General features: G+C 57.5%; 1 protein-coding gene across 1 annotated transcript; it reads right to left on the bottom strand.

Annotated features, from left to right (window-relative positions):
• Positions 1-632: 632 nt before the first annotated feature.
• NDST1 (N-deacetylase and N-sulfotransferase 1) lies at positions 633-23,030 on the bottom strand. The gene is made up of 15 exons (XM_055813180.1): positions 22,863-23,030; positions 10,092-11,000; positions 9,002-9,484; positions 8,700-8,787; positions 8,317-8,471; positions 6,987-7,172; positions 6,474-6,602; positions 6,115-6,297; positions 5,683-5,779; positions 5,406-5,529; positions 4,743-4,917; positions 4,349-4,519; positions 3,362-3,471; positions 2,407-2,509; positions 633-2,293 (listed from the first exon to the last, which is right to left on the bottom strand). Exons 2-15 carry the CDS (start codon positions 10,599-10,601, stop codon positions 2,174-2,176), a joined length of 2,634 nt encoding a protein of 877 aa, XP_055669155.1. The 5' UTR covers positions 10,602-11,000; positions 22,863-23,030; the 3' UTR covers positions 633-2,173.
• Positions 23,031-24,881: the final 1,851 nt, after the last annotated feature.

Genomic DNA, 24,881 nt, shown 5'->3' on the forward strand with positions numbered 1-24,881 from the left:
CTGGGCTCGGGGACACCAGGAAGGGAACCGTGCCTAAGGGGTTGGTAGGGTGCCTGGCTTGGCTTTGTTCCAGCGCAGCCAAAAATTAAAAGCCTCCTTGTCCAGGCAGGCAGCCCACAGCTCTCCCCTTGCAGCCCCCTCTCCTCCGTCCAGCAGCTCCTGCGGCACCGCACATCGTTTGTCACTCCGACAGGTTCAAACAAATCCGGCTGGGATTAATTAGGCTCTGTCTTCGTTTCCTCCAGCGCTTCGCAGGGGCCAGGCTGCGGAAGGCGGCGGGGAGGCAGCAGACAGGCGGGCAGGCTCTGGCAAGCAGGGACTGGCTAATCGGGCGAGGGGGGGAAAGCAAGCAGGATCCCCCTCTTCCCCCCCAAATCCCTGCGCCATCGCTAACGCAGCCGGCGCTGGATGCTGTCCCGGGAACACGAGGCTGCGGGCAGCTGTGCAGCGTGGCCAGATCCAGGACTAGACAGCTGCTGCCACCTCGTGCACGGAGGGCTGCTCCCACCCACCCCCCCGTCCTCCCCAAAGCCCCCCAAAGATGGGCCCAAAAGCCCCCAAAGGCAGATGGGGCCCCCGGGGGGAGGACTGGATCATGCCAGGGAGGAGAGAAACAGGCAACAACCAGCAAGTAAAACCAGAGCCCCCCGTTTATTAGCAGTTGGTTCAACAGGACTTTACACCAGCGCCCGGGAGCCCCTCCCAGTGTAACCCCTCCGAGGGGCAAAGGGCATGTGCAGCCCCCCACGGCCCCACGCACAGCTACAGGGGCTGCTGCAAAAATAACCGGGTGGGAACACCCGCTGCCAGCGGGGACCCTCTGTCACCCAGGGCATAACACTGCATCCCCCCACGCCGTCTGGGCCCCGCACCGGTGGCGAAGGAGGCATCCAGGGTACCGTGTCCACCTCCTGTGGCAACCACTGCCATCCCACGCCCTGCGGAGCAGCTCCAGCCAAGGGGAAATTTGGGCCTTTATCCCAGTAAACCCGTGATGGCCCAGTCTCATCTGCCAGCCCTGGCAGCAAAACCCAGGGGACAGGACGGAGCGCGGGAGCGGCAGAGCCAGGGCTGCAGCTCTGCACGGCACCACCGGTATAGACGCATCTATGGCTGGGAAACCGTCCCACGTTTCCCCACTGACCTTCGTCCACGTCACATGTAACAACCGAATCGACCACGTAAAACCCTCGGGGTCTAGGTACAAATTCTGGTACCGAAGAAAAACAACACCCTGCAAAATGGGAACCAAATGACACCACCCCCACCCTCCCCTGCACCCCAACATTATTAAAATACTTTCACTTTTAATATTCAAGAGGTTTGAAGTTCTCAGCATCCTTCTGATTGCCATTATCCCAACATCTGCCCTGTCCCCGAGGGTTGGCTCAGCTCCATGCCAGGGGACGCCGGGCACCGCTCAGCTTTACCACAGGAAACACCACGCGTGTACAAGGTTGCAGGGTGGGCTTGGGGGGACAGGAGTGCACTGGGGGCAGCACACCAGCCCCTTCTCCTGCTTGGCCAGTGGAGCAAGAGGTTGAGGAGCTTGAAAACTAATGGAGATGACAAAAGAAATTGTGCCTGAGTCTCTGAAAGAAAAATCCACCTTGTTTGCAGCTTTTCCAAGTAAGCATCAGGGGAATCCAGCAAACTCTCCTGTTTTCTGTCATGGAGCTGATGGCAGGAGTGGGCCTGGGTCCCTCTGTGCCTTGGGTCTCCACCAGATCCATTCCTCTGCTCCAGCTCAGCAAAGTCACCTCCAGTGTGCGCAGAGACGCTCCTCCACCCTTGGATCAGGAGGTGAGGGACGGCTCTGCTGCTGCCCGTGGGCCCAGAGGAGTTGGAGCCCATTTTGGGCAAAGAAAGGGGGAATTTGTGCCACTTCCCCATGTCAGAGCAAGGCGGGAAGGGACCTCGCCAACAGGCCCAGGGATTAAAAAGGAAAAATAAAATGGAAGAGAAATGGGTGCGGGGTAGGCGGAGAGGTGACAGGGCAGGGACAGCAGCATCAGGCTGCTGCTTAGGCAGCCTCTTGGCGCAGCCATCCGCTCCCGGGGGTCTGCTCCCGGGGGTCCCCTCCAAGACGGCGGCCAGGTATTGCTGAGGAAGGTCCCGCCGGCTGCAGGGGCTGGCCCCGCTCAGGGATTGCTGGGCGGGCGGTGGGCAGCAGCTACCTGGTGCTCTGCAGCTCCTCCCGCAGCCAGGTGGGCAGCGTCTGCCCCATTTTGTACAGGAGCTTGGAGAGCTCGATGTTATGGTCCCTGTAATAGTCCCGCAGGAAGGTGCGTGACTGCAATGGGAGAACAGAGAGAAGGGTCAGGGGGACCAGCTCTGAGCCCACCGCCCCGGCATGGCCCCTTGCCCCGCCTCGGGACCATCCCAGGAGGCTTTCCGCATACTCACATCTGAATCCATCTCAGGGTACTTCCTCCCTTTGCTCTTTCCCAAGCATTTTGTTTTCCCTCCATCCAGAAGCTGACACCAGAATCCTTTCTTTGGATCAAACCTGTGAAGTGAGAGCTCTGCCTCGCTCCTCTTGCCCCTGCACGCCTTCCACAGGCAACCACACTGCCCAACAAGCCCTGCTGCTGCTCAGCCCTGCTCAGGGCCGCTTCTCCACCTCTTTTTAATCCGCAGCCCAGCTAACATCTCATTATCAACGCCCTGGCACAACAGGCTCCCCGTGCAGCCGCACAATAAGCAGCCCGCCAAGGTTCATTCGTCACCACACTGCCCTGCTGAGGGAGCACAGGCGTCTGTGTGGGTTCATTATTTTCTGTGGCACCTTTGGCCCTGGATGCCCTCAAGAGCCTCACAGCACCTGGGTGCAGACTCAGAGCAGCTACGTATACAAGCAAGCCTGCACAGAGGTAAATTAATATTTTTCTAGGAGCTCTGGAGACTCTTGCTTCCCCTGGTGGACTCTAATGTTTGGAAGGTTCTGAGCAAGGTGACACCTGCAGAGGTGCCACACAGCCAGCAGCAAGAACTGCTCTCTGCATTGCGTGCACGAGGAGCCAAGGTGTCAGGGCTCAACACTGTCACGTGTGGCACAAATGCAGCCCTGAACTGCAACAGAGTTGCTCCTGGGCTGCCCAGAATGACACCACTGTCCCCACCGTGGTGTCTGGACAAGCACAGCAAAGTGGGGTGCTTGCTGAATGGTATTTCTGACTGCAGCTACCCCAGTGTAGGTCACAGCAACGGGGAGCTGCTGTTCCAGCCTCAGGTGAAACCCTGGTCTCATCAAAACCAGCAGCAGCTCTGCGGTGAGCCCCAGTGCTGGGGGCTGCCCCAGGCAACCCACCGCCCCAGGAGCAATGCCAGGTTGGAGGAAGAAGTTTGGGAAAGGACTCACGCCAGGGTCTTGTGATAATCAATGAAGTTGGTCACACCGAGGAATTTCTGGACCGTCTCCATCACTTTGGCGGGTTCCGTTCGGAGCAGCTTGCCGTCCAGGACCAGGATCTGCAAGGAGCAAAGCAGGGCAGTGAGGTGCCACTGGCTCCCAGCCCCGCTCTCCTGGGGCACAATGATGCCCTCGCCACACTTTTTGCCATCATGGAACGAAATGTGCCACCAGCCCGCACAGGGTCCACTTTTGAATGCTAATGTGCCCCAGCGTTCACTTACACTGTGTGTTGGAAAATGAAATGCAAATAAAAGCCAGAGCCAGGATCCATCCAGGATAACATCAAAGCTTCAACTCAGGGCTGCCCAACCCACAGCCAGCCAGGACTGCATTATAGCAATTCCCCCAGCAGAAGACAACTAATAGGGTTCATAAGGTTAAATGACGGTGGAAAAATCATTCAGGGACCGAGCCCGTATACTGCCAGCAGTGCTGCACTGTGCCGGTCACAGCAGGGCTGGCATCCAGCTGCCATTTCCCCTGCAGACAGTTCAAACCACGGGCAGCTTTGCCTGCCACTTTTGTTCTGCTTCAATGCCGCAGCAGCACCAGACAGAGCAGCCCTGCGGGGGTCTGTGGCCAGGAGTGGCAGGCGAGTGGTGGGTGCCCCTGTAGAGCCACCCACCGCCCTCCACCCCACGGCTCCCTTTCAACCCTGTTTTGCCAAAGGACTGGCACAAGGACATCTTCATGCATCGCCCATTACCAACCTCATTCAGCCAGGGCTTCCTTCTTGCACAGTATATCCCCTCTGCCCCTTCTCGGAGTACTGTCACCCTTCCCCTGTGGTTTTTAGGGTATAAGAGCAGCAGCTCCCACACGAGCACCCTCACAGCTGACTTTGGACCCAAGCTCTCTTCCCCCTGCATCCCTGGGTGAGGGGGGCTCCCCAGGGGTGCTGCCGCTGTAGGAGTGGGGTGCTCCCATCCCTACCTGGTTGGCATGGTAGCTGTTTAGCCAGCGCTCGATGTGGGTGGCGTACCAGCCTGGCACCAGGCAGCGATTCTGCAGGGTCCGGAGCCTTGGAGCAGCCTCGGGTCCCGCTGTGATCACCTCATGGAAGGTGTATTTCAGGGCAACTGGGTCATCGTGAGCTCGCTGGTGCTGTCAGGCAGGAGCAAGGCAGGTTTGTTCCTGGGGCAAGCCAAATCCTGGGCTGCCCACAAGGCACCGTGGCTCCCAGGCCACCGTGCCACGTCCTCACGCATCTTGATCAGCCAAAAAGCGTGGTGTCCACAGCCATCCCACCTCCCAAACCAAGCTGATGGAGGGAAACCCTTTGCCCCAAGGATCCAAGCTGGGGGACAGGCAGAGATGGGCGGCTCACCTGATACCAGGAGTAGGCTCGATCTGCAGGATTGATGAGGATGGTGATGACTTTGGCCTTGGAGAGCAGGGCCGCAGCTCGCCGGGGAGCCACTTCAGAGTCAAAGTAGTTGGCACTTTTCTCGAAGTAGAAGTCAGAGGTGGTGTTGGAGGGGATGGGGAAGAACTCCATGTACCTGGGGGAGGCACACTGTCAGGCAGGCGCTACCAGATGTCCCTGGCACCCACCCTTGCAGGTGACATCTCAGACACTGTACCAAGCACTAAACCTGCAGAGTCCCTCCAGGTCTGACATGCTGCCTGGGGCTTCACAACCCCCTCAAGCCATTCTGGAGGGCCAGACCTCACTAGATTCCCCAGGCAGACCCTGAAACCAGGGGGTAGCAGATGCACACAAGTCTGGCTTTTCTGCCAAGGGCACTTCTGAGTCCTGGCAAGCGGCCTTTGCCTTATGGACAACATCTCGGGGATAAGCCATGGTGGTACGATGGCCTGAAGGCACAGGGCAAAGCCTGTGTGGGATTCATCCAACCTTGCAGCACCCAGGTGCCCTCCACCAAGAGCCCGGCAGTTACAAGGCCAACGGGAAACCCCACAGCACCGCTGCTCCTGTTCCTGAAGAAACTGGTGCTCCCAGCTCAGCCCCTGCAACACGAAGACCTACCAGTCAATGCCCTTGTGATAGTTGTGTCCGTTGAAGAACTGTATCTCCTCGAAGGTCTCCGAGCTGGGGTAGTTGCTGCTCAGGTCCGGGTGCATCCCCAAGAAGAGATAAAGGGCAGTTGTTCCTTCAGACAGACAGAAAGCGAGAGCTGACTTGGGCCAAACCTCCCTCCAAGCTCTGCGTCAGGGCAGGAGGGCTGAGAGAGGCTCTCTGGGGCGTGGAGGGGACTTGGCAAGTCCCCCAGCATGCTCACAGCACCGAGGGTGAAGGGAAGCACCTGTTTTTTGAGGCCCAATTATGAGAAGCTTTGGGAATCGGTCACAGGTCTTTTCTTTGGACCAAATGTCTTTGTGACGTTTGTCTTCACAGGGATCCTGAAACGCAGGAGGGAGTATTAGAGACAGGGCAGCCCCAATGGGACCGTGCACCACTGCTCAGCCCCCTCCAACCTGAGCAGACACACAGGGAGGCCACACTGCTCAGCGGGCAGGGCCAAGACCAGGCTTATCTCCACATCTATGGGGCAAACTTTCCTGGCACTGCCCGCAGAACCACAGAGAGGTGAAAAACTGCTGCTTACGCAGGTGATCAGAGGGAAATCCAGGTTGGAAGGGACCCGAGTAGCTCAGAGGAGGGCCAGCTATACCCCACGTCCCTCTCCCAGCACAAGAAACAGGGCTGCTCTGCCCATTCTAGGCACGGAGGGTACCTGCCACAGAGGGTCCTTCTCCTCGGAGAAGATCTGGAAGTATTTCTGTGCCAGCTGCACGGGTGGTAACGTCTGCAGCTTCAAGTTGGTCCAAGAGTTGAGGAAGCGGACCAGGTGCTTGAAGGTGTACAAGCCCAGGCGGTCGTTGCCATAATTGGACAGATGGGTCATGAAGATGCTGATCTGAAGCAGAGAGGACAGAGCAGGGATTAGCAGAGCCTCACCTGGCAGCTGTCCCATGCAAACGGCTCCCACCCTGGCTGAGGACATCAGGGACAACTCCCACAGCAGCGCTGGGGGACAGCTCTGCAAGCGATGCCTGTCCACCTGTCCCCGGGCAGCTGGACGGCAGGACTCACAGGGTTGAGGAGCACGGTCAGGAACAGTTCACCCCCATTGATGATTTTGTCCAGCTCACTGGAGCCACCGGGGTATTCGTTGTAGAAAATGGTGTGCGTGAAGAGGCCACAGGTTTGCCGGGGGAGTACCTGGGATAGAAGAAAGATACAGATGGAGCAGGCACAGGAGCCAGGACAATGAAACAGCCACACAGCCTCTTCCAGGCATCTAGGTCTGGATCCCCTTCTCCTCCCAAACGAAAAGGGGGTCCTCAACCCCTCTGAGGTCAGGACCGCTCCACTGCCCCTCACCACCTCCGACTTGAACACTGCTATCCACAAGGGCTGGAGGTGGACAGATGGAGAAGCCAAAAATTGTCCTCACACAAGCTTCCTCTATGCAGGACGAGCAGAGGGCACAGCTCCCTTAAATCAAATAATCTGAGCTGCCCAGAAATCACCCACTGAGGTTCTGGGGTTTGGTGGGGGGAGGCAAGAGGAGAGAAGAACCAGAGATAAAGCCTGGCCACATACCATGATGCCATTGTGGATGAAGCCACGGCGATAGCGAGCAGGTTTCAGGTGGGGGTACTCCTCCGTGCTCGTCACTTTGATTGACCAAACCTGCTTCCAAGCTTCGTACAACTGCACATGGACAGGGTACACGCCCGAGTGGTGGGGGGCCACGGCATACCCCATGTCAGTGGGGATGCCGTGCTCCTGCAGAGAAGAGAGCAGGGAGTGGGTGATGGTGGAGACCCCAGAACCACAACATCCCAAAGCAAGCTCTCCCCATGGGACTGCCCGTTCCAAACTACAAATTGTTTATTTGTGCCTCTGGAGAGCAACCAGGGCAGGGCTGTGCCCACACATCATCTCCTAACCAGGGCTGTCTCCATGAAAAGGAGCCCCGGAGCAGACATGCCCGGTGGGCAATCCCTCCTCTGCTTCACAAGGACCATCCTCATCCCTGCCAGTTCTGCTGTCACCAACAAAACAGCAGCAGCAAAGCTCTTCTGTGGAGAACGAGAAGATATATCCATACAGAACGGTGAAGTGGTTTGTATCAGTAGATACAAAACTTCCTGGAAATTCTGAGCTGGACAACCGCCCTTCCCAAGTAGGAATGGTCTGATCTCTCTCTAATCAAGCAACTCTAATTACCAAACAAGGCATTCAAATTAGCCTGAAGATCCCTCTCTTAGGCCACAGGATCCCATTATTATTACTGGGCCTGGCTTTACTCATTTGGATTCAAGACAGCTGTGAGCAAACCAGTCAATCCCAGTATGACCCATTCTCAACGCTGGCTTTATCAAGACACGTGAAGGACAGTCCAAGAGGGTGGACAACCCCTTACCAAACTGAAGGCCAGAGCCTGCCCTTATAACAAAACACGTCCCCAACAGCTCAGCCTGCAGAGGGAGTTTCCATCAGCCAAAGCCTCCCAGCACATGGCCCCAGCTCCAGGATCCTGCACCACTGCCCAGCACAGCATGAAACGGCACCTGGCTGAGCACCCAACCCGCACCCCCCTGGACTGGGCTGCCGCTCCCTCCACGGTGCCGGGCCAGGGGAGCACAGCTGCAATGCACACATGACGTCTCCCCTCGAACAGGCAGCGGGGCAGCTCCCTGCCACAGCAGCGAGTTGGCTGGTGCAGGTAAATCCTTCTGCTCCAGGTACTAGAGTATAAATGAATTTACCCGTCTGGCTGCAACATGGGCGACATGACTTAAAGTCACCACGTCCCTTTGGTCCAGCAAGCAGAGACCATCACCCGGGTCCCCTGGCAAGACTCTTCACCACCCTTCTCCCATCCTCCCCCCACCATGAGCACCCCCACCGGCGGCATCTTACTCACGACAGCGAATTTCTTGTTTAAGGTCATCTGCTCAGCAAGAACCGACTGGTTGTGGAAGAGGTGAGGCTGCATGTGGCTCCACATGTGGGGGAACCACCAGAACTCCCTCACGTAGGAGAGCAGCAGGTCATCGCCTTCGTCCTCGGCATCGGTACCTGGGGGCACAACGCTCGCCGTCGCCACTGGGCATGCAGAGCCACACGCAAGCAGTCGGGGCAGAGGGAGGGGGAGCCCCTCTCAGTGATCGAGTGATGGGGAGCAGCAGGGTGGGATGCCTGAGGACCCTCCCGCAGCCCCGATGTTGGCCCCTCTGAGCACTGGTTTGTGTCCCAACACCAGCCATATGCCACAAACACACAAAGCGATGCCCTCGTTCTCCTCACCCGTGTGGAAGAATTTCCCTGAGTATCCCAAGTTGAAGGTGAAGTTCGGGATGTGGGTGCGCAGCTCATTCTGTGTGTCAAACAGCGCCTGAGAGAGTGAGAGAGCAAGCAAGATGTCCTCAGCATCTGGCCACAGGGATGGCTGCCATGCCAGGGCGAGGACCCGTGCTCCCAAGAGCTTTGCAGGGGACCAGGGGATACTCTGGGGGCAGCAAAGCTCATCCCTGGAGCATCCCAGAGCAGGCACAAGTGCCCAGCCCCACACGTCCCCCGCCCACCCAGCCAGGACGTCACAGCCGCACCTTGACATCTTCCACCTTCATGCGCGTGCCCTCCTTGCCCACAAAGATGTCATCAATGTCCACCAGGATGTAGCGGTCGAGGGGCAGGGAGAGCCTCTTGCCTGTCAGGAAGGAGACAGAGTCCACGAAGACCAGCTTGTGCAGCCAGAAGTTGAGGTTGTTGCCGAAGAGCACCCTCTGGATGCCATCGTGGAGGCCCAGGTCCTGCATCACGGTGGTGTGCAGCGCTGCGTCTACACTCATGTGCGGGATGGATTCGGCCGACTTGGTTTTGGCCAAGAGGACAGGCTCGTAAGTGGAGTGGTTGGACTGGAAGACAGTCCAGTCCTCCCCGGGGAGCACGCCTTTCTCCACCTCGCTGGGGCGTGTGATGTACAGCAAGGGTGACTTGGGGTTGATGCTGCAGTCCTTCAGCGCCAGGTTGGAGTGGAGGAAGAGGGGGAAGCCCTTCAACTGGGCACTCAGCAGGCTGTTCTCATTGGCCTGCATGGGGGAGAAGAGGGCTAGAGGAGACGGGACACTGGGGACGAGTGCCCAGACTGGCTGAACGGGCAGGGGCTCACCAGGGGCACCAACAGCCACGGCAAGGGGCAATGTGGCTCACCACCCGCACTGACCCGGCTGCCGGATTTCCCTCCTCCCTCTCCCCAGCATGGGGTGCCCTCGTCCCCCTCTCATGCTCAATCCTGCTCGTATCCAACACGCAAAGCGCCCTGGGGCCACAAGCCCTGGGCAAGACAAGGGCAGGGGAGTACAGAGCAAAATACCTGCTCATGCTTTTGGCGAACGCCAGCAAGGGTCGCTGCTGGGAAACAGGATGCTAAAAGCAACTGGCCTGACCCCAGAGGTGTGGGTTTAGTCCCAGAACACCCAGGGGCCACACAGCCCTTCCACAGGGAGAGGGCTAAGACAGTGCCTCTGCTAGAAGCCCATGCCCCATGCCAGGCTGTGGGCCAGCTCCACACCAACTCAGGCTGCTTGCAGAAAGCAAGGGGAAGGCAAAGTCCCTGCAAGGCAGCAAGACCCCAGAACCCCCTGCTCTGGCCTGGCCGGGCCACGCGGCCTCAGTTCACTCTGGACACCCCATTACCTTGAAGAAGCCGATGATGCCCACACCGTACTCCACACAGTACTTGTCCAGCAGCTCCCGATTCCAGGCGTCCAGGTTGACATACTTGAGGATGTTCTCATAGATGATGAGTGCAAAGCGTCCCCGGTCCTTGTCGGTCAGCGTGGGCATGTCCCCCTTCCCCGGGGCAATCTCCGTCCTGTATTTGAAGCGGCTCGACTCCAAAATGGCCACGATCTCCTGGCCCAGCTGGGAGTAGAGGCTCTCCACGAAGACCAGCACCAAGGGGTCTGTGCGGGAGGAGTCAGCCACCTTGAGGGTCTTCAGTGGCAGCAAGCGGGAAGGGGCAACCTTGGGCTCGTCGCAGTCCGGCCCTGCCACGTCCCCAGAGGGCTCCAAGCCCCTTTTCCACCCATATAAATAATACGCAGAGACAAAAACACTGAGCAGGCATAAGGCAAAGAGCACGAGCAACACCACCTGCGGAGAGAGCTGCCAGATACCCCGCCGGGCCCTGGCCAGCACAGTCATCCTTGCATCCGCAGGGCGAGCTGGGGCCCCTCTCCCCTGCCCGCCCCGTCCTCTTGCGAGCCCCGGGGAGGGGAAGAAGCAACTACCCAAGCAAAAAAAATAGCTAAAATAAAATCGAATACTACTAATAAATTAAAAATACTAGCAGGCCGCCTGTGCAGACTCTCTCCCCTCCAGCAGTCTGGCGTCCCTCGCCGTCCGCTTCATGTCACCATGGCAGACGCACCGAGAGTCCCCTTGCCGAGCCGAAATCCCTGTGGTGGTGCCGGTGGGAGCAGCAGCAGCCCCACGGCCTCAGTGTGGGGAGGGGGCGGCGGGCGGCCTCGGCACAGCTTGCGGTGGGTGCATGGGCATGGCAGCTCCCTGGGGCGCCCTGGTCCCCCCGCTCCACACGGCACCCTGCGAGAGAGAGGAGGGATGAGCGGGGAGGGACAGCGTTGGTACCAACGCCACCGCTTTCATCCACGCCAACACGGCGGTCCTGGCAGATCCCTCGGCGAGCTCGCTGGCATGCCAGGGCTTGCTGCAAGAGCGCTGTGAGCTCCTGACAATGCCAGGGATGGGGCGGGAGTGCAGCACGTGCTGTGGGACCCCAGCTGTGGCCTGTGCCTGGGGCATGGCAGCATCACCAGGGTGCTCCGGAGGGGAGCTCCCAGTCCCCCACGAGTCCCAGTCACACCGAGCAGCCGGAGAAGCAGCCCTGCTCCTCCTGTTTGCCCAGCGGGAGCCAGGCTGCAGTGGGGAGAACAGGGGTGTGGGGGCTGTGAGCCCTGCATCACCCAGCCTGGCTGCCAGCGAGGGACATGGGCTGCCAGCCAGCCAGGCGGCATGAGGCCAAGCTGGGAGCCACCAGCCAAGGTCACCGAGACGGGCATGTGGGAGTGCCCACGTGGAGCTGAAGGGACCTTGGGAATATTCTACCCTTCCCTGTGAAAGGTTCATTTAAAAGAAAAGAAAGAAAAAAAATAAAAAGATGGGCACTTCTTGCCAGGAGGTGAAGCCACCCAGGGCAGGTCACTGATGTAGCCAGTGTGTTTAAGGAAAAAAAGAAAAAAGCGTTGGCACAGCAGCTCACAGCACTGTCCTCAAACTCACCACCAGCCCCGGAGACAAGGGCAGGAGTCCCTGCTCCTCTGCTGGCACCGTGGCCGAGTACCTGCCCTACAGACATCAGCCGGGGCACGTAACGGGATTAAACGTGGCCGGCTGAACGGTACCGTGGATTACAGGCTAGGGCTTGGCAGTGTAATCCTGTCATCCTTGCCCTTCCCTGTAGTAAGCCCCACTCCAGGCCCCGCTTCCCAACCCTGCCAGCACGGCACTGCTTCACCCAGGCCGCCGTGCACACCACCGGCAGCCAGTCTCCATCACCATCTCTGCCGCTCGCTGGCAACCCCCGCTGCCAGCTGTGCCAGGCACAGTGGAGCACCTGGTTTTATTGATTTGCAATTTATCTTTATGCACATGGATGATCTCCAGGCAGGACCAAAAGAGGATGCGCCTTTGCTCCTCAGCCCCCTTAGGTGTGCCCTGTCTCCGCTCACTCCTTCCCCCCCTCCAGTGGGCTTGGACCTTCATCATCCCCAGGATAACACCCCAGCTGGGCTTTCAGGGCAGGGTGCTTCTCCAGGTCTGAAACAAGCAGCACACGTGGACGCTGAATTTAGGGATGTGCCTGTGCAGAGGGAGGCTCCCCTGACTGGGTACCATCCTTAGTGATGCAGAGAGCCGGGACCACGTTATCAAGCATCTTAGCCATGCCATCCTGCTCCCCTTCCGTTTTTTTTTCATCTTTCAGGAGTGGTGGGTGCTGGCAGCCGCATTCCCATGCTGATGGGCAGGCAAGTGACAACCAGTGGGTTTGATGCCAAGTGCTGGAGCCAGAGGCTGATGGGCCGGGACCCTGTGTCCATCACTGCACCACCCTCCAAGAGACCGAGCAGACAGCAACAGGGCCCCACACCTACATCACTTGCCATTGCCAAGGGGGCTTTGTTAGTCCATCCTCTTCTGAGAGCTTTTAATTACAGTACTTAATGATCAGGCTTTGGAGACAGCATTTCTGGGCAGATGCTGGCTGACTCTCCCCAAGGAGGGAGGCTGCTGCATCAAAACACAAAGGCAACGCCTGCCTGGGCGGGGGCAGCACCAGACCCCCAGAGCAGCCAGGTGGGAGCAGGGACTGGGGCAGGCAGCATCCCGCCCCACAAACCTGCCACCGAGGCAGAAAGCAGGCAGGAATCCTGCCCTGCTGGCTCGCTGCCAGAGCAAACCCTCCATGGCAAGGATGCTGAGGGATTCAGGGTGATGCTGTGGGGTGGGGATGCTCCTACTCAGGGCTTTCCCTGTGCAAGTGGGTGCTGGCTGCACACTGCCCAGCAAACCCCTGCACAGCCCCGCAGTAGTGGGAGAGCCGACAGCTCCACGCCAGAGAAGGTTTAGGTCCAAGAGCACAAAAGAGTTCTCAACAACAACAGCTTTTCTAAAAAAAAAAAAAAAAAAAGGGAAACAGGATGGTAAAATAGAAAAAAAAATAACACACAAGAGCTGGCAGGGTGAGAGCCAGGGTCAAACTTCTTTTTAATGTGATTTTTAGAGCTGCTCAGGTGCCTTTTAAAACCACAGTGGTTATTTAAAAGGCAACAGCTGGAAATGTCAGCACCAGTATCACATGTGGACCTCAGGCTCCCAGAAACACCATACAGCACCGGCAGGCTCCCATCACACAGACGGCTGCTCAGCCACAGCCGCACATCAAGGACCACAGAAGAAAAAGCCCCAGAAAACGCTCTTTGGTAGGTTTCTGAGCAAAGCCCTGGCCCAGGCTCCACTAGAGAGGAGGCTCCGTGAGGAGGCTTAGACACAACACTCTTAATCTGGCTGCCCTGACAAACACAATCAGCATCCAAGCGGCTTCCCTGGCACAGCTGGGAGCCCGGAGCACCCTGCAGGGCCGGATCTGACCCCAGGGCGGGCAGGGAACATAACGGATGGCTGGGGAAGCCCTTTACTATATCAGCACTTCAAATCTAAGACAGCTGCAGGAAGAAGGGGAAAATGGTTGAAAAGCTTTTCTAAATCCACCCCCCAGTGCAGTTTGGGGGCTGCAGTTTCCCCTGGCCAGAGTTATTGGCCACAAACACTCCCCAGGGAACCACTGCATCCCAGAAAGCCAGAGGGGCACAGGAGGGGATAAGAGAGGATGAAACCATCTCTGTCAGTGGCTTTCAGCGCTCTTCCTTTAACCTCCGGTGGAATTTTGCAGGGATGCAATGGGAGGATTAAATATAAGCAAGGAAGTGCAAGCAGATCCGGAGGAGAGGGAAGGGCTGGCAGTCCCAGCAGACAACCACAGCAGGATTTGATTTATTGGGGGTTGCAATAGGTCTGGCCACAGGTGCAAGCAGTGAAGATCAGGCAGTTCACAAGTCCTGGCTGTCAGATAAATCAAGTGTCCCAACCCCATGGCCCAGGGATGGGAGGTAAGCTCAAAACCGCAGATGTGACACGGCAAGAAATTGCTCATGTATCTCCCACACATCACTTTGGAAAGGGCTGCGAGGGAGGGAGCAAGCATCCACCTCCATGAAGAAGGGACCCCAAGACGCTGCATGCACAAGGACCCCAAACCCTGACTCCAGGAGCTCACAGGCCCCCAAGATTCAGCCCATAGAGACTGGGCCATGTCTTAAACACCACAGCCAGATGGGTTATCTGGCTCCTCTTCCACTGGCACCCTTCGGGTGGGCACCCCTCTCCTCACCCCCTCATCGCCACAGAAGAGCCCCCCACGCCAGCACCGCTGGGTAATCACCTTGTCCCAGCCACACCATCTCTACTTCTCCACCATGTAAGCCAGCCCTGGGGGTTAAGCCTGGATGGAGGAGGATTTAGAGGCAGGATGCTAAACTGCATCGCCCAGCTCAGCGATTTGCAATCACTTCTGCTCGCTCCAATGCTTCCCTTCCCGTATCTGACCGCCACAGGGGATACGGCTGGCTCAGCCCCACTGACGCATCTGCTCTGTCTCCCACTTGCACATTTGATGGCAAAAGGCTACTGGAAGGTCTAAGTTCAGCCAGGCCAGGACCCAGGTCTGCAGTGGGGTGACAGCACTCAGCCCACCATGCCTGCTGTCTCCCATACCTCGTGCATCCTCAGCAATCATTAACTGGTGCCCTGCAGCCCCAGGAATCACAACTACCTGTAAAAGACGCACAAAAGGCAGCTGAATTATTAATAGGTTTAAGTTCCCTCTAGAGGGAATCCCCTTCACTCTGCAGGTAATATTTAGAGGGCTGCAGGTCTAAAACCACTGAGCTAAGCACATCCTTAGAGAAGAGATTAATGCCACCATATTATTCGAGACAACTGTGAGCTTAAGACAGGGGAGCTTGCTTTGAAAATGAAAAAAATAACTGGCATGAAAAACCTGCCTTTAAACACCTGTCTCTGCACCGCTGCCTTTATCAACACTGAACGGCAGCGGTCCCAACTGCAACTGGAAATATCTGCAAAGAGCTAGGAGTACTGCACGGGAGAAGAGCCATCACAAGGCACAAAGGACCACTGCCTGCCCCTGTCCCCATCACCTCCCACCCCAGCCAGGGTTGGATCCGCCGGCCAGAGAAGGCACAATCAGGAGGCGATGAACTCCTTTGCTTCAGTGCATGGTGATGTGATGATGCACACTGGTATCAAAGCACAGGAGGCAGAAGGTCACAGCCCCCTGTGCATCCCACAGAGATGCTCAAGGAGGGACTGAAACCCTGCACCAGAGGGGATCTTCATCCCAGCTGCCCAGGGAGAGGAACCCAGCACAAAAGCTCCAACCGCTGCAAAACTGTGGAATTCTACTGGCAACCCCACTTACTGGTAGCCAGGGCAAGCCTTTAGGATGGGCCCAGAGACACAGACAGAGGGATGAGCTGCATGGACACCCAGCTGCCTCCTGCCAGGCTGCAAACCCAGGGTGTCCAGGCAGGGGAGAGGGATGTGAAGCAGACAGAGAGGGGAAAACGAGCAGAAGGACAGAAACAAGCAGAAGTGAGCTCGTCCTGGCCACGTGTTCTCACTGAGGCCGCCCGCGCGGTTTTATAGTGCCAGATAAGGAGCGTCTTAGCCGTAGATTATACGGGCTGCTTAAGCACTTTGCAGACAGTAGTTACAATATGCCAGGGAGAACACCCTGCTGCTGTCAGGGGGACAGACACAGCACCGCTTTCCTAAGGACACTGGCATTTCCCCGGTGCCCTAAAGGTGCAAAATTAAAGGAGGACAACAGCAGCCCGGGCAGCTGCCCTTGGGATAGGCAGGGACAGGCAGCCACTGGCACTACTCCCACCCCAAACCCACCCAGCTTGGCTTCTCCCTTCTGTGCATAGGCTGGACAGGAGGAAACACGGGGGAGTATCAGGAAAATTTATCCCAAAATTATTCAAGGTCTAGAGCATTTGCACCCCAGAAGGAATTCGGCAGGAAAATCCTCTTTTTCTCAGCACTTTTCTAAAGATCTCACTTATAAAGCCTGGCCAGAACTGAGCAATCAGAGCATCCACCTGGACTGCTGCTGCTGAACCAAGTTTCCCCTCAACACCTTGCTCCCTTCTGGAAATAAACCTCCGGCTCCGGCTGCCCACCACCTGCCTCCTGTGCGAAAGAAACCAAGGCGAGCGATGAGCCCAGTGAAAGCCATCAAAGATGTTCACTTAAAAAAAAGTTATTTTTGGCCAAAGCACCTAGCTCTGGAAAAGATGTTTTTCACCCAGAAGGCTGTGCTAGCACTTCAGTTTTACTGGAAAAGATAAAAGTAATGTTTTTCTCAAGTTTTCTTCAAAAAACCAATCATGAAAATGGTCCTTTCCCTGCAAAGGGATGGAAAGGAAGGTTCGGTGTGCAGCAAATCACTGCAAACATTTGCTGAATTTTTAGGGGAGAAAAACCTTAAACCGATGGAAAAAAAACCCCACCCAAACTCCCAAAGAACTGGGTGATGTTTCTGGAAGCCCGTGATTAAAACTTCTTCTATGGCAGAGCAGCTGGCAAGCCCAACTGGCAGGGCTTTTAAGACCAGCTCTAGCAAACCCCACATCACAAGCCCACTCCCCAGGTACTGCCCCTGCTAACCCCCAGCCCTGAGATGCTGCAGCCCCCTGCCAGTGAGGCTGTACAGGGGAACCCCCTGTGGAGGCCACCCCATTTCTGATCCTTGGGCACTGGTGGCTGCCACCCTCCCTTGTCTTCAGCACCCTGATCTGGAAAAGCACCTCTCCACGCTCCCACACGTCTGTCTCAAACACCTGCATGAAATCAGCCTCCTCAGTAAACTAGGCCAGCAATTAGCAGCAGTCATTAGCTTTCCTGTGCCCAAGGGATGCTGGGCTGGGCAGCTGACCCCCTGGCACCAACGCTCCCCAACACCATCCCAACCAAACCTGACACCCCAGGGCCAGGTTACGGTTCGGGTCATGCCACTGCCTCTCAAAAAAACAAGCTGGAGCCCTTCACAGGTGACTCCTCATGGATATTTTTTGCCCTTGAAACCTCAGGAACAGCCTCGCTCCAGAGGAAGCGGAGCTGGGGGAATTCTCCCAAACCTTAATTGAAAGAGGCGCTTAACGAGGAGAGTTTCTTTTGTCTGTTAATTGAAACAGGTTCTTACTGACAAAACTCTCCACGAATTTTAAGTGGGTTCGCAGGAGGGGAAAAATCCACTCAATGAATTGGGTTTTCCTGCTTTGAAATGTGCCGTGTAGGTCCCTGTGGCTCTCCAAACGCCTGAGAGCCTTTTGGGATAAGCAGGGCCTGAATCCCAAGCATTTTAAAATGGAAAAGGGCAAGGGGAAAATAATCTCCCGGTGAGTTTTTATAATTCACTGGAGCAACAGCCAGCACTCTCGCCAGCAGGTTGCATGAGAACTCCTACCCAAAAAACCACACTGACTGAAAATCCCTCAACGCCATGGCTCTGACACTTTGGCCAGATTTCCCCAGCAGAGATGCTGATCCTGCCATGAGTGTGAGGGTGATGCTGGACTGGAGAGCTGCGGGGCAACAGCGATTTCCCCTGCCAGCCACGGCAGCACTGCGAGCCCCACGGGACAGGCCAGCTGCTTCATTTTCTTGACAGCTTCCCATTACAGGGAATTTGAAGTCAGTAGGAGAGCAGATTCACCCCACCACAGAAGAACTGCCAGCTGTACTGGGGAGCGGAGGCTGCCCTGCCAAGTGCCAACTCCGCCCCAAAATGGCACTTTTGCAAAGCAGCATCCATAAAACCACAGCATGAACCAGCTCACGGAGGGCAACCAACCCCCTGGTGCCTGCATTCAGGAGAAATCCCTGCAAGGACGGAGCACTGCACAAGCTGCCCCCTCCTCCCAGGGGCTCCTGAGGATGCTCCTGCCAGACCACATCCATCCTGCCTGATGTCCCAAAGCTTTGCTGAGCCACAGTCGACCTCTGCTTCCCTGCAGTCTCCCAGGACAGACCCTCCTGGGAGCCCAGTGCACCCACGGGGCTGGGTGCTTGCAGCCAGTATTGAATTATAAGTCAGGTAAGTGCCTGCCATGAGCGTAGTTGTGCTCCAGCAACAGCTCCTGGGCTGGCAGGTCCTTTCGGGAAGGGCCAGGCAGCACACGCTGACGCATGGGTGGGATGCTCCCGGGGCCGGCACGCTCCAAGGTCATGGCCAGGCCAGGCGGAGGTCAGATCTTTTATTAGACCAATGGACACTGCTGGAAAAAACGACACATCTTGGACGCGCAGGCATTCCTCGAGCCCAAGAGCACATCTGTTTTTTCCTAAAGGCATTAGTTAGGCTAATAAAAGACATTTCTTCTGCACGCAAACTTTGACACCCTTAAAAAAACCACCAGAGGCTGCAATGCCGGCCAGTCCAGGGGAAATGCAGAGAGCAGGAACAGGCGCAGAGCACAGGAGACACTCGCAAGATCTGTTTTGTTTTCACCCTCTAAGACACTGCTGGTAAAGCCCATACTTGCCCCCTGCGAGCACAGCATCAGGGCTGCTGGCACCCAAGCTGCCTCTTGCCTCCCCTATTTCCAGATCCACATCTGAGCTTGCACGAACCAAGCAGCATGTCCACAGGAAGCCTGTTGCTTTAGTTTACCTGCTCCCAGGCTACATCAGCCCTGTCCTCTCCTCCTCCTCTGCAGGGCTCCAAGCAAAGCAAACGCTCAAGGAACCAACCTCTGATGCCCCACCAGCACCTCCATTCCAGCACCACACTGCCTGCCCCACTCCCCTGCCCCCAGCTCATGCTTTCAGCCAGTGAGAGTTAATAAACCACCGGTAACATGTGCCGCTCCCACCGGTCAGTTGGGCCAGGGGACTGCACCACTCTTGGCCTCTCTAACTGGGTACATTCCCCACTCAGGTAGGCTCCCACATCCCCACCCAGCCATCAGGCAAAGCATCCCCATCCTGGGTACCACACACAGCCTCCTTCCCTCCTGGCCCCAATCCCCCTCTCGGACATAAATCCATGAGGCCAGCAGTGCACCAGCACAGCCAAGGGATGAATCAAGGCTGCTCGAGGAGATGTAAAATGGCCTGAGCCATATGTTTAGACTTCAGGCATCGATAGAATTTTGCAGCCGTATTTCAGGATTGTGCCATTAACACTTTTTAATGCATCCCTTTTTTTTTAAGCTGATAACACCACTTCAGGCTCCAAGCCCTGGGGCTGCAGGGCTGTATAAGGCTGTGAAGAAGCAGACTGTGCTCGGGACAGAGGGGGGATCGTCGGCGAGATGCTGTCAAGTAGCTGGAAAGCATTTTTTTTTTGCTGAGGCCAAGGCACGGGAGGCAGAGCCAAGGTAGCAGCAGGCCACCCTGAGGAGCTGGGACAGCCTAGGGGCTGTCATCCTTCCAGACCATACGCAGAGCCATCAGGCAAGTCACACATCTCCCCATGCAGCAGTGGGAGCTGAGAGGGATACCCCTCGCCGTACATCCAACCCTCAACATGCCCAAGCCCAGACAGACAGAAAACACTTCTTCCCTGCTTTACGTCAGCAATGAGATTTCCAAGATATTTTGGGCTCCCTGGCAGAAGGGGCACAATAGGGAAGAGCCCCTGGGAGAGAGTCTCAGTATCCCAAGACAACCTGCATCTCCTTGGCTTTGGATCAGGCCAGCAGGAGGGCTGAACTCCAGGCATCCCCTCACATAAATACCCAGGCAGCTCCTCCCAGGATACCCCACATTTCAGTATCTCTGGACCTTCCTAAACCCCTCCAGGAAGGCTCATGCCACCTGAAGGTAGCACCGAGGATCTTGTCCTCTTCCCCAGACAGAGCTGCAGCAGGGTCCCACTGCTTTTGGGGAAGACGCAGCAACCAAGGTGCTCCCAACCCCAGCCACCTCACCACCCAGCCGGCAGTCACGTGGGGGATTTACGGCTTAATATTGATTCGTCTTCTGCAAGCTCTGCCATTACAGTCGGTGGCTTTTGCAACAACATGAATCATAAGCTACAGGCCGCCTTCTCCCCGTGTCCGCACCGTGTGACTCACCGAGCCCTTCCAGGGATCCTGGCACGAGTGCTGCCCTGCTACTCCACACCTGGGGACAGGAACAGAGGGCAGGTGCAGCGGGCACCATCTCCCATGGGCACTTGGGGACTGAGTTGTCACAGCCCCCAAGGTTTGTGAGGTGGTCTCCAAGAAAGCATCACGCTTACCTTCCACCCGGGTCCTCCTTCCCCCGTCTCAGGCTTCAAAGCCACCAGCACACAGATGCCAATGGCACACTGTATAAATGCGCTTTGGCCAAAAATAGGCAAGGAAGCCAAGGGCAGTCCTGAGGTCCTAAGTGCCTTCAAGAGCAGGGCTGGAAACATCGGTGAGATAGGCTGGGAATCCTAGTCCTCCACGGCCACAAAACAACCGCAAGGTATAGAAGCTTAATATTTTACTTCTCTCTCTGTCTTGAGCCCCAACCTCATTCTAGCAGGCTCTACCTCAACACCCAAAACCCAACAACTCAATAAGGTACATCTAGAAGGTAGAATTCCACAAAAAAAAAAAAAAAAAAAATTTAAGCAAAGCCCTCCATAACCCTGTCCCGGAGTACAAACAGCCAAGAGAGCAGCTCCATTTTCAGCGCCCAGCCAGAAGCCCCTGAAATGGGGCATTTGGTGGGACCACAGCCCTCTGTCCCCGGGCCAGGCACCTGGAGATGCTCCCAGAATCAAACCTAGTTATAAAAGCCTGCAGGTGGAGAGGGGCAGGCAGTGCTGGTGACACTGCAGCAGTGACACGCTCGGCCACACCATACTTCACAGTAACACGCTACTGAAAAAAACATTAATCATTCCCGCTTCATTCCAGCCCAGTTTTTGACTTGTGAGCTGTCTTTTTTCTTCTGTTTAAATTACCACCAACAGTGCATTAAATAGTCCTGTTCTAGAGCACTGACAGCACCGTATAGAAAGAAAAGTGGGAAAAAACCCAAACCAGCCTGTAATAAAGTCTGCCTGGCTGGGATGGGTTTTCCATCCCCACCCAAACACAACCAGACCAGACCCGCCACCTTCCCAAAGGCACAGGAAGCGGGAAAAGCTTCATGTGTGTGAGCTTTCCCGTCAGCGCCCATGCCCCGTGCTGTCGGCTCCAGGTTGGAAGGGAGGAATGTGGGGGCTGCAGCTGGCGGCACGGCATGGCACACACCAGGGCTGGGTGAGATGACCATGGCAGGTAGCTTGGGGACCAGCAGGACAGTAATGTGGGAGGTCCTGGCTTCCCCATACCCATGCACGGATGCTCCAGACACAGAGGGGTGTTGTGAAACACAAGCTTTGCCTTCACCGTCCTTGCCAAAAAGGAACACCAATATAGGTGAAGGGAAGATGCTCGGCCATCCCGCCAGAGGCCAGCAAAGTTGAAGAGTTTTTTCCTGCACATAAAGCCCTCCACGTTTTTTCTATTGTTTAATTTCCTTCTTCTCCACCCACGGCAAGTTCACTCAGAAGCAAGGAACTTATTTCCTATTGAATTCATCCTGGTTGTTTTATTTGGAAAAGGACAACTTCCTCGGCCGTGGTCCCCATGCACAGCCGAAAGGAGCAAGCACGGGGCTGCCTGTCTCCTCATCTGCGCCAGCCCAGCCCCGGTAAAAAACACTCTCGAGATCAGAGTAACAAAGATGCTGCTTTGCTGCAGGAAGAGCTGCTGTTTCAAGGATGTCGGTGACAAAGGGGCATTGCAAGGCACCGGCTTCCCAACCCTGCGAGCACCGGTAGCGGGAAGAAGAGCAGCCCCATGGCGTGCTGCGGCAGCAGCCGGCTGGGACCGCGGGAAGGGAGAGCCCCGGCGCTGGGATGCGATCGCGGTGCTGGGAGCAAGCGCCAGCCTCGATGGGAAGCAAAGCCTTGCAAGCGATGCCGAAAGGTGGCCGAGCTGGCAGCCGCACCGCCGGGCATCACCGGCTGCCACTGTCGGCAGGGGACAGGCTGCTGTGCAGCGCTGGAGGCAAAACCCCAAAGACCTGGGGGGAAACCAACAATACAGCCAGGCAGGAGAGGCCCGGGAGCTCAGCGTGGCAGGGTGCGCGCCAGGACCTGTTCCAGAGGGGCGACAAGGTGCCTCACGGGGACTCCAGCCAGCAGGCGGGCGCCACGGAACCGGCCCTCCGGCTTCCCCCAGCCCTTCGCTGTCTGTAACCGGTCCCCCGCGCCCCCTGGCCCAGCCCGGGGCCGCCGCAGGCCTCGAACCCGCGTCCCGAGCGCCCGCCGCAGCCCGGCCTCGCCCCCCCGGCGGCCCCGCCCGCTGCCCCGCGCCGCGCTGGGATGCCCGGGCAGCGGCGGGGAGGGCACCCCCGTGCCGCCCTCCCGAGCCCCACGAGCCGCACAGCCGAGGGGGGCGGCGGGGGCACGCGGCGGGGCGGGGGTGCCCGAGCCGAGGGCTCGCGGGGCTGCCCGGGCCGAGGTGGGCTCCTGCGCCGGACCCCTGGCTCTGTCGCCCCGGGCAGGCCCCGCCGGAGCCCCGGCGCCGGCCGGCTCCTCCCGAGGGGCACCGGGAGCGCCGCAGCGACCTGCCGAGGGGACGGGAGGGGCGGCACGGGGAGAGAGCCGCCGTGCCCGGGGGGGGCTGGGGTGGCGACAAGGGCGGCGGGGCCCGGTTCCCCCGGCCCAGCTCCCAGCCCGGCCCGGCGGCGGTGCGAGGCCCGGCGGGTCCCGGCCCGCGCTGCCGCCGCCCTTTGTCTGCGCCGCCGCCTCCCGCCCCGCTCGGCCCGTACCTGCCCGCCCGGCCGGGCCCGCGCCGCGCCGCTCCGCCAGGCCGCCACCGCCGCCCGCTCCGCTCCGCTCCGCTCGGCTCGGCTCAGCTCGGCTCCGCCGGGCCCGGCCCCGCTCGGCGAGTCCCGCCCGCCGCCCCGGCCAGGCGCCGCCCCCTGCCGCCCCCCGCCAGGCCCCGGCCCGGCAGCGCCGCCCCGGGGCCCGCGCTGGGCTCCCCGCCCGGGCGGCGGCGGGGGCTGGTGGAGCGGGGCTGGGGAGGGCGGGATGGCGGCGGCATCCCCGCGGCCGGCGGGCCCGGCCCCGCCCGGGGCTGCCCTTCCCCACAGCCCCCGCCTAACACAGCTCCTCGGCCCCGCGACCAGAGCGCAGCCCGGTGCCGGTAATCTCCCGACGGGAGGGCTCTGATGCCCCCGGGCCTGGGGCGCGAGCGCGGATGCGGCCGGCGGCGCTCCCACCGGGTCCCTGCTCCCGCGGCTGTTCCCCGGGGCGAGCGCGGCGGGGTGTCCCGAAGGGAGAGGCCCAGGTAGCCTGTTGGGTGTAACTGGGGTGTCAGGCTGATGCCTCCCGCGGAGCCCTTTCATCTTGCTCCCGGAAGGTGTGCACCCTTCGCTTCAGCTCTTCGAAGCCAGTTAAGCCTGAGCTTGTCCCCATCCTCCTCTCCACCCGCAGGACCCGGGTGTGTTTTCCGAGTGCCCGTACATCACCTCGGTTCAGCTATTCCACCCTGACCCCAAGAAAAGCTCAAGGCACGCGTCTGAGTCACGGGCTGGCTGCCCCCCGACTTGCATGCACACACACAAAATTCCCTTCATTCCTCAGAGAGGGGAAAAACGAGCTTAACGCGGCTCAGCTGCTCTCCTCCTGCCCCTGCCCTCCCTGCGGAGGCTGCCAGGGGCTCTGCCGGCGTGCGGAGACACGCTCGGGTCCAGGGAGGGGAGCCCACGTCAGCTGCCAGCAAGAGCTGCCTGGCTCCGGCTCACCACCTGCATGAGAAGGGATGCTCGGAGGAGACCCTGCCAGATTTCACGTCCAGCCCGCAGGGATGAGATGTGGCAGCAGGTCTGCTGGGTTTGGGTTTGGGTTTAGTGGCGTGCTCTGGGAGAGCTTCCCACTCAACGGGAGTCGAGGAAGCAATTTCAATCAAATGCAACGGGCAGATAAACAAAAAGAAAAGAAGAAAGGAAATCGTAGGGAAGGAGCACAAAGAATTACAGACAATTATGGCTGCAAATTTTCTAACACACTGAAGCACTCATTGAAGTTAAGACTTTTTATCCTTAAACATTTGCTTCCCTCACAAGCCTTTTCTCTGAAGATTTCTGAGTATCTTGCCTACGCCAAAGTTACTTGAAAGCTCAGAAAACAAAAAGGGACAAACAGGAAGTTTTTCAACTGCAAACTGCTGTGAAGGGTATTAAAGAGATTTTTTTTCAGCCTTAAATGATTTGCAAACTCAGCCTGAAAATATATCTCCACCGGGAACACTTTCTGAGGCCATGCTAACCTCCGTCAGAGTTTTAGCAGAGGAGACTCATGCACAAATCACTGAGCAAAAAGCCAGCAATGAGTAATCAAAGGCACGCACTAAACTCTGAGGACAATCTGCAGAATCCACAATCTCCAGCGGTAAAGTTTTCCACTTAATAATTACTTCGGAGAAAAAGGAATTTGTTGAATTCTTGGTCTGGCATTTGCTAATAGTTTTTTGGTTTTTTTTAAAGAATGACCTACTCATTTGAAACAGAAGGCTGCTCAGAGAGGCATTGGTATTTATTAATGCCAGCTCTACTATTTTACATGAGTATCAGGTAGCTTTTTTTTTGCTTTTTTTCCCGCTATCTTCTGTTTGCAAACACAAAGGAAACCAGTTCCTTTCCTGCATGCTTTAACTTACAGGCTCTTCTTCAGTGCATCTGTCGGATAGAAGTTCAGTGGCTTTCCTCCGCGTTGTCTCCAATTTATTAATCAACACTTTCAGCTCCCTGCTGAGTTACAGCCAAATTATGGTCCCCTTGAAGTCC

The sequence above is a fragment of the Falco peregrinus genome, chromosome 8, assembly GCF_023634155.1.
Source record: "Falco peregrinus isolate bFalPer1 chromosome 8, bFalPer1.pri, whole genome shotgun sequence".
NCBI lineage: Eukaryota > Metazoa > Chordata > Aves > Falconiformes > Falconidae > Falco > Falco peregrinus.

Bases quoted from the DNA above. Each gene is read 5' to 3' on its own strand.
- NDST1 (XM_055813180.1), bottom strand. From the start codon at position 10,601: ATGACTGTGCTGGCCAGGGCCCGGCGGGGTATCTGGCAGCTCTCTCCG. The intron at 8,472-8,699 runs GTGAGGAGAACG...TTGTGCCCCCAG, and splicing joins AGGGAAATTCTTCCACACGG to GTACCGATGCCGAGGACGAA. The intron at 6,603-6,986 runs GTATGTGGCCAG...CTTCTATCCCAG, and splicing joins TCATCCACAATGGCATCATG to GTACTCCCCCGGCAAACCTG.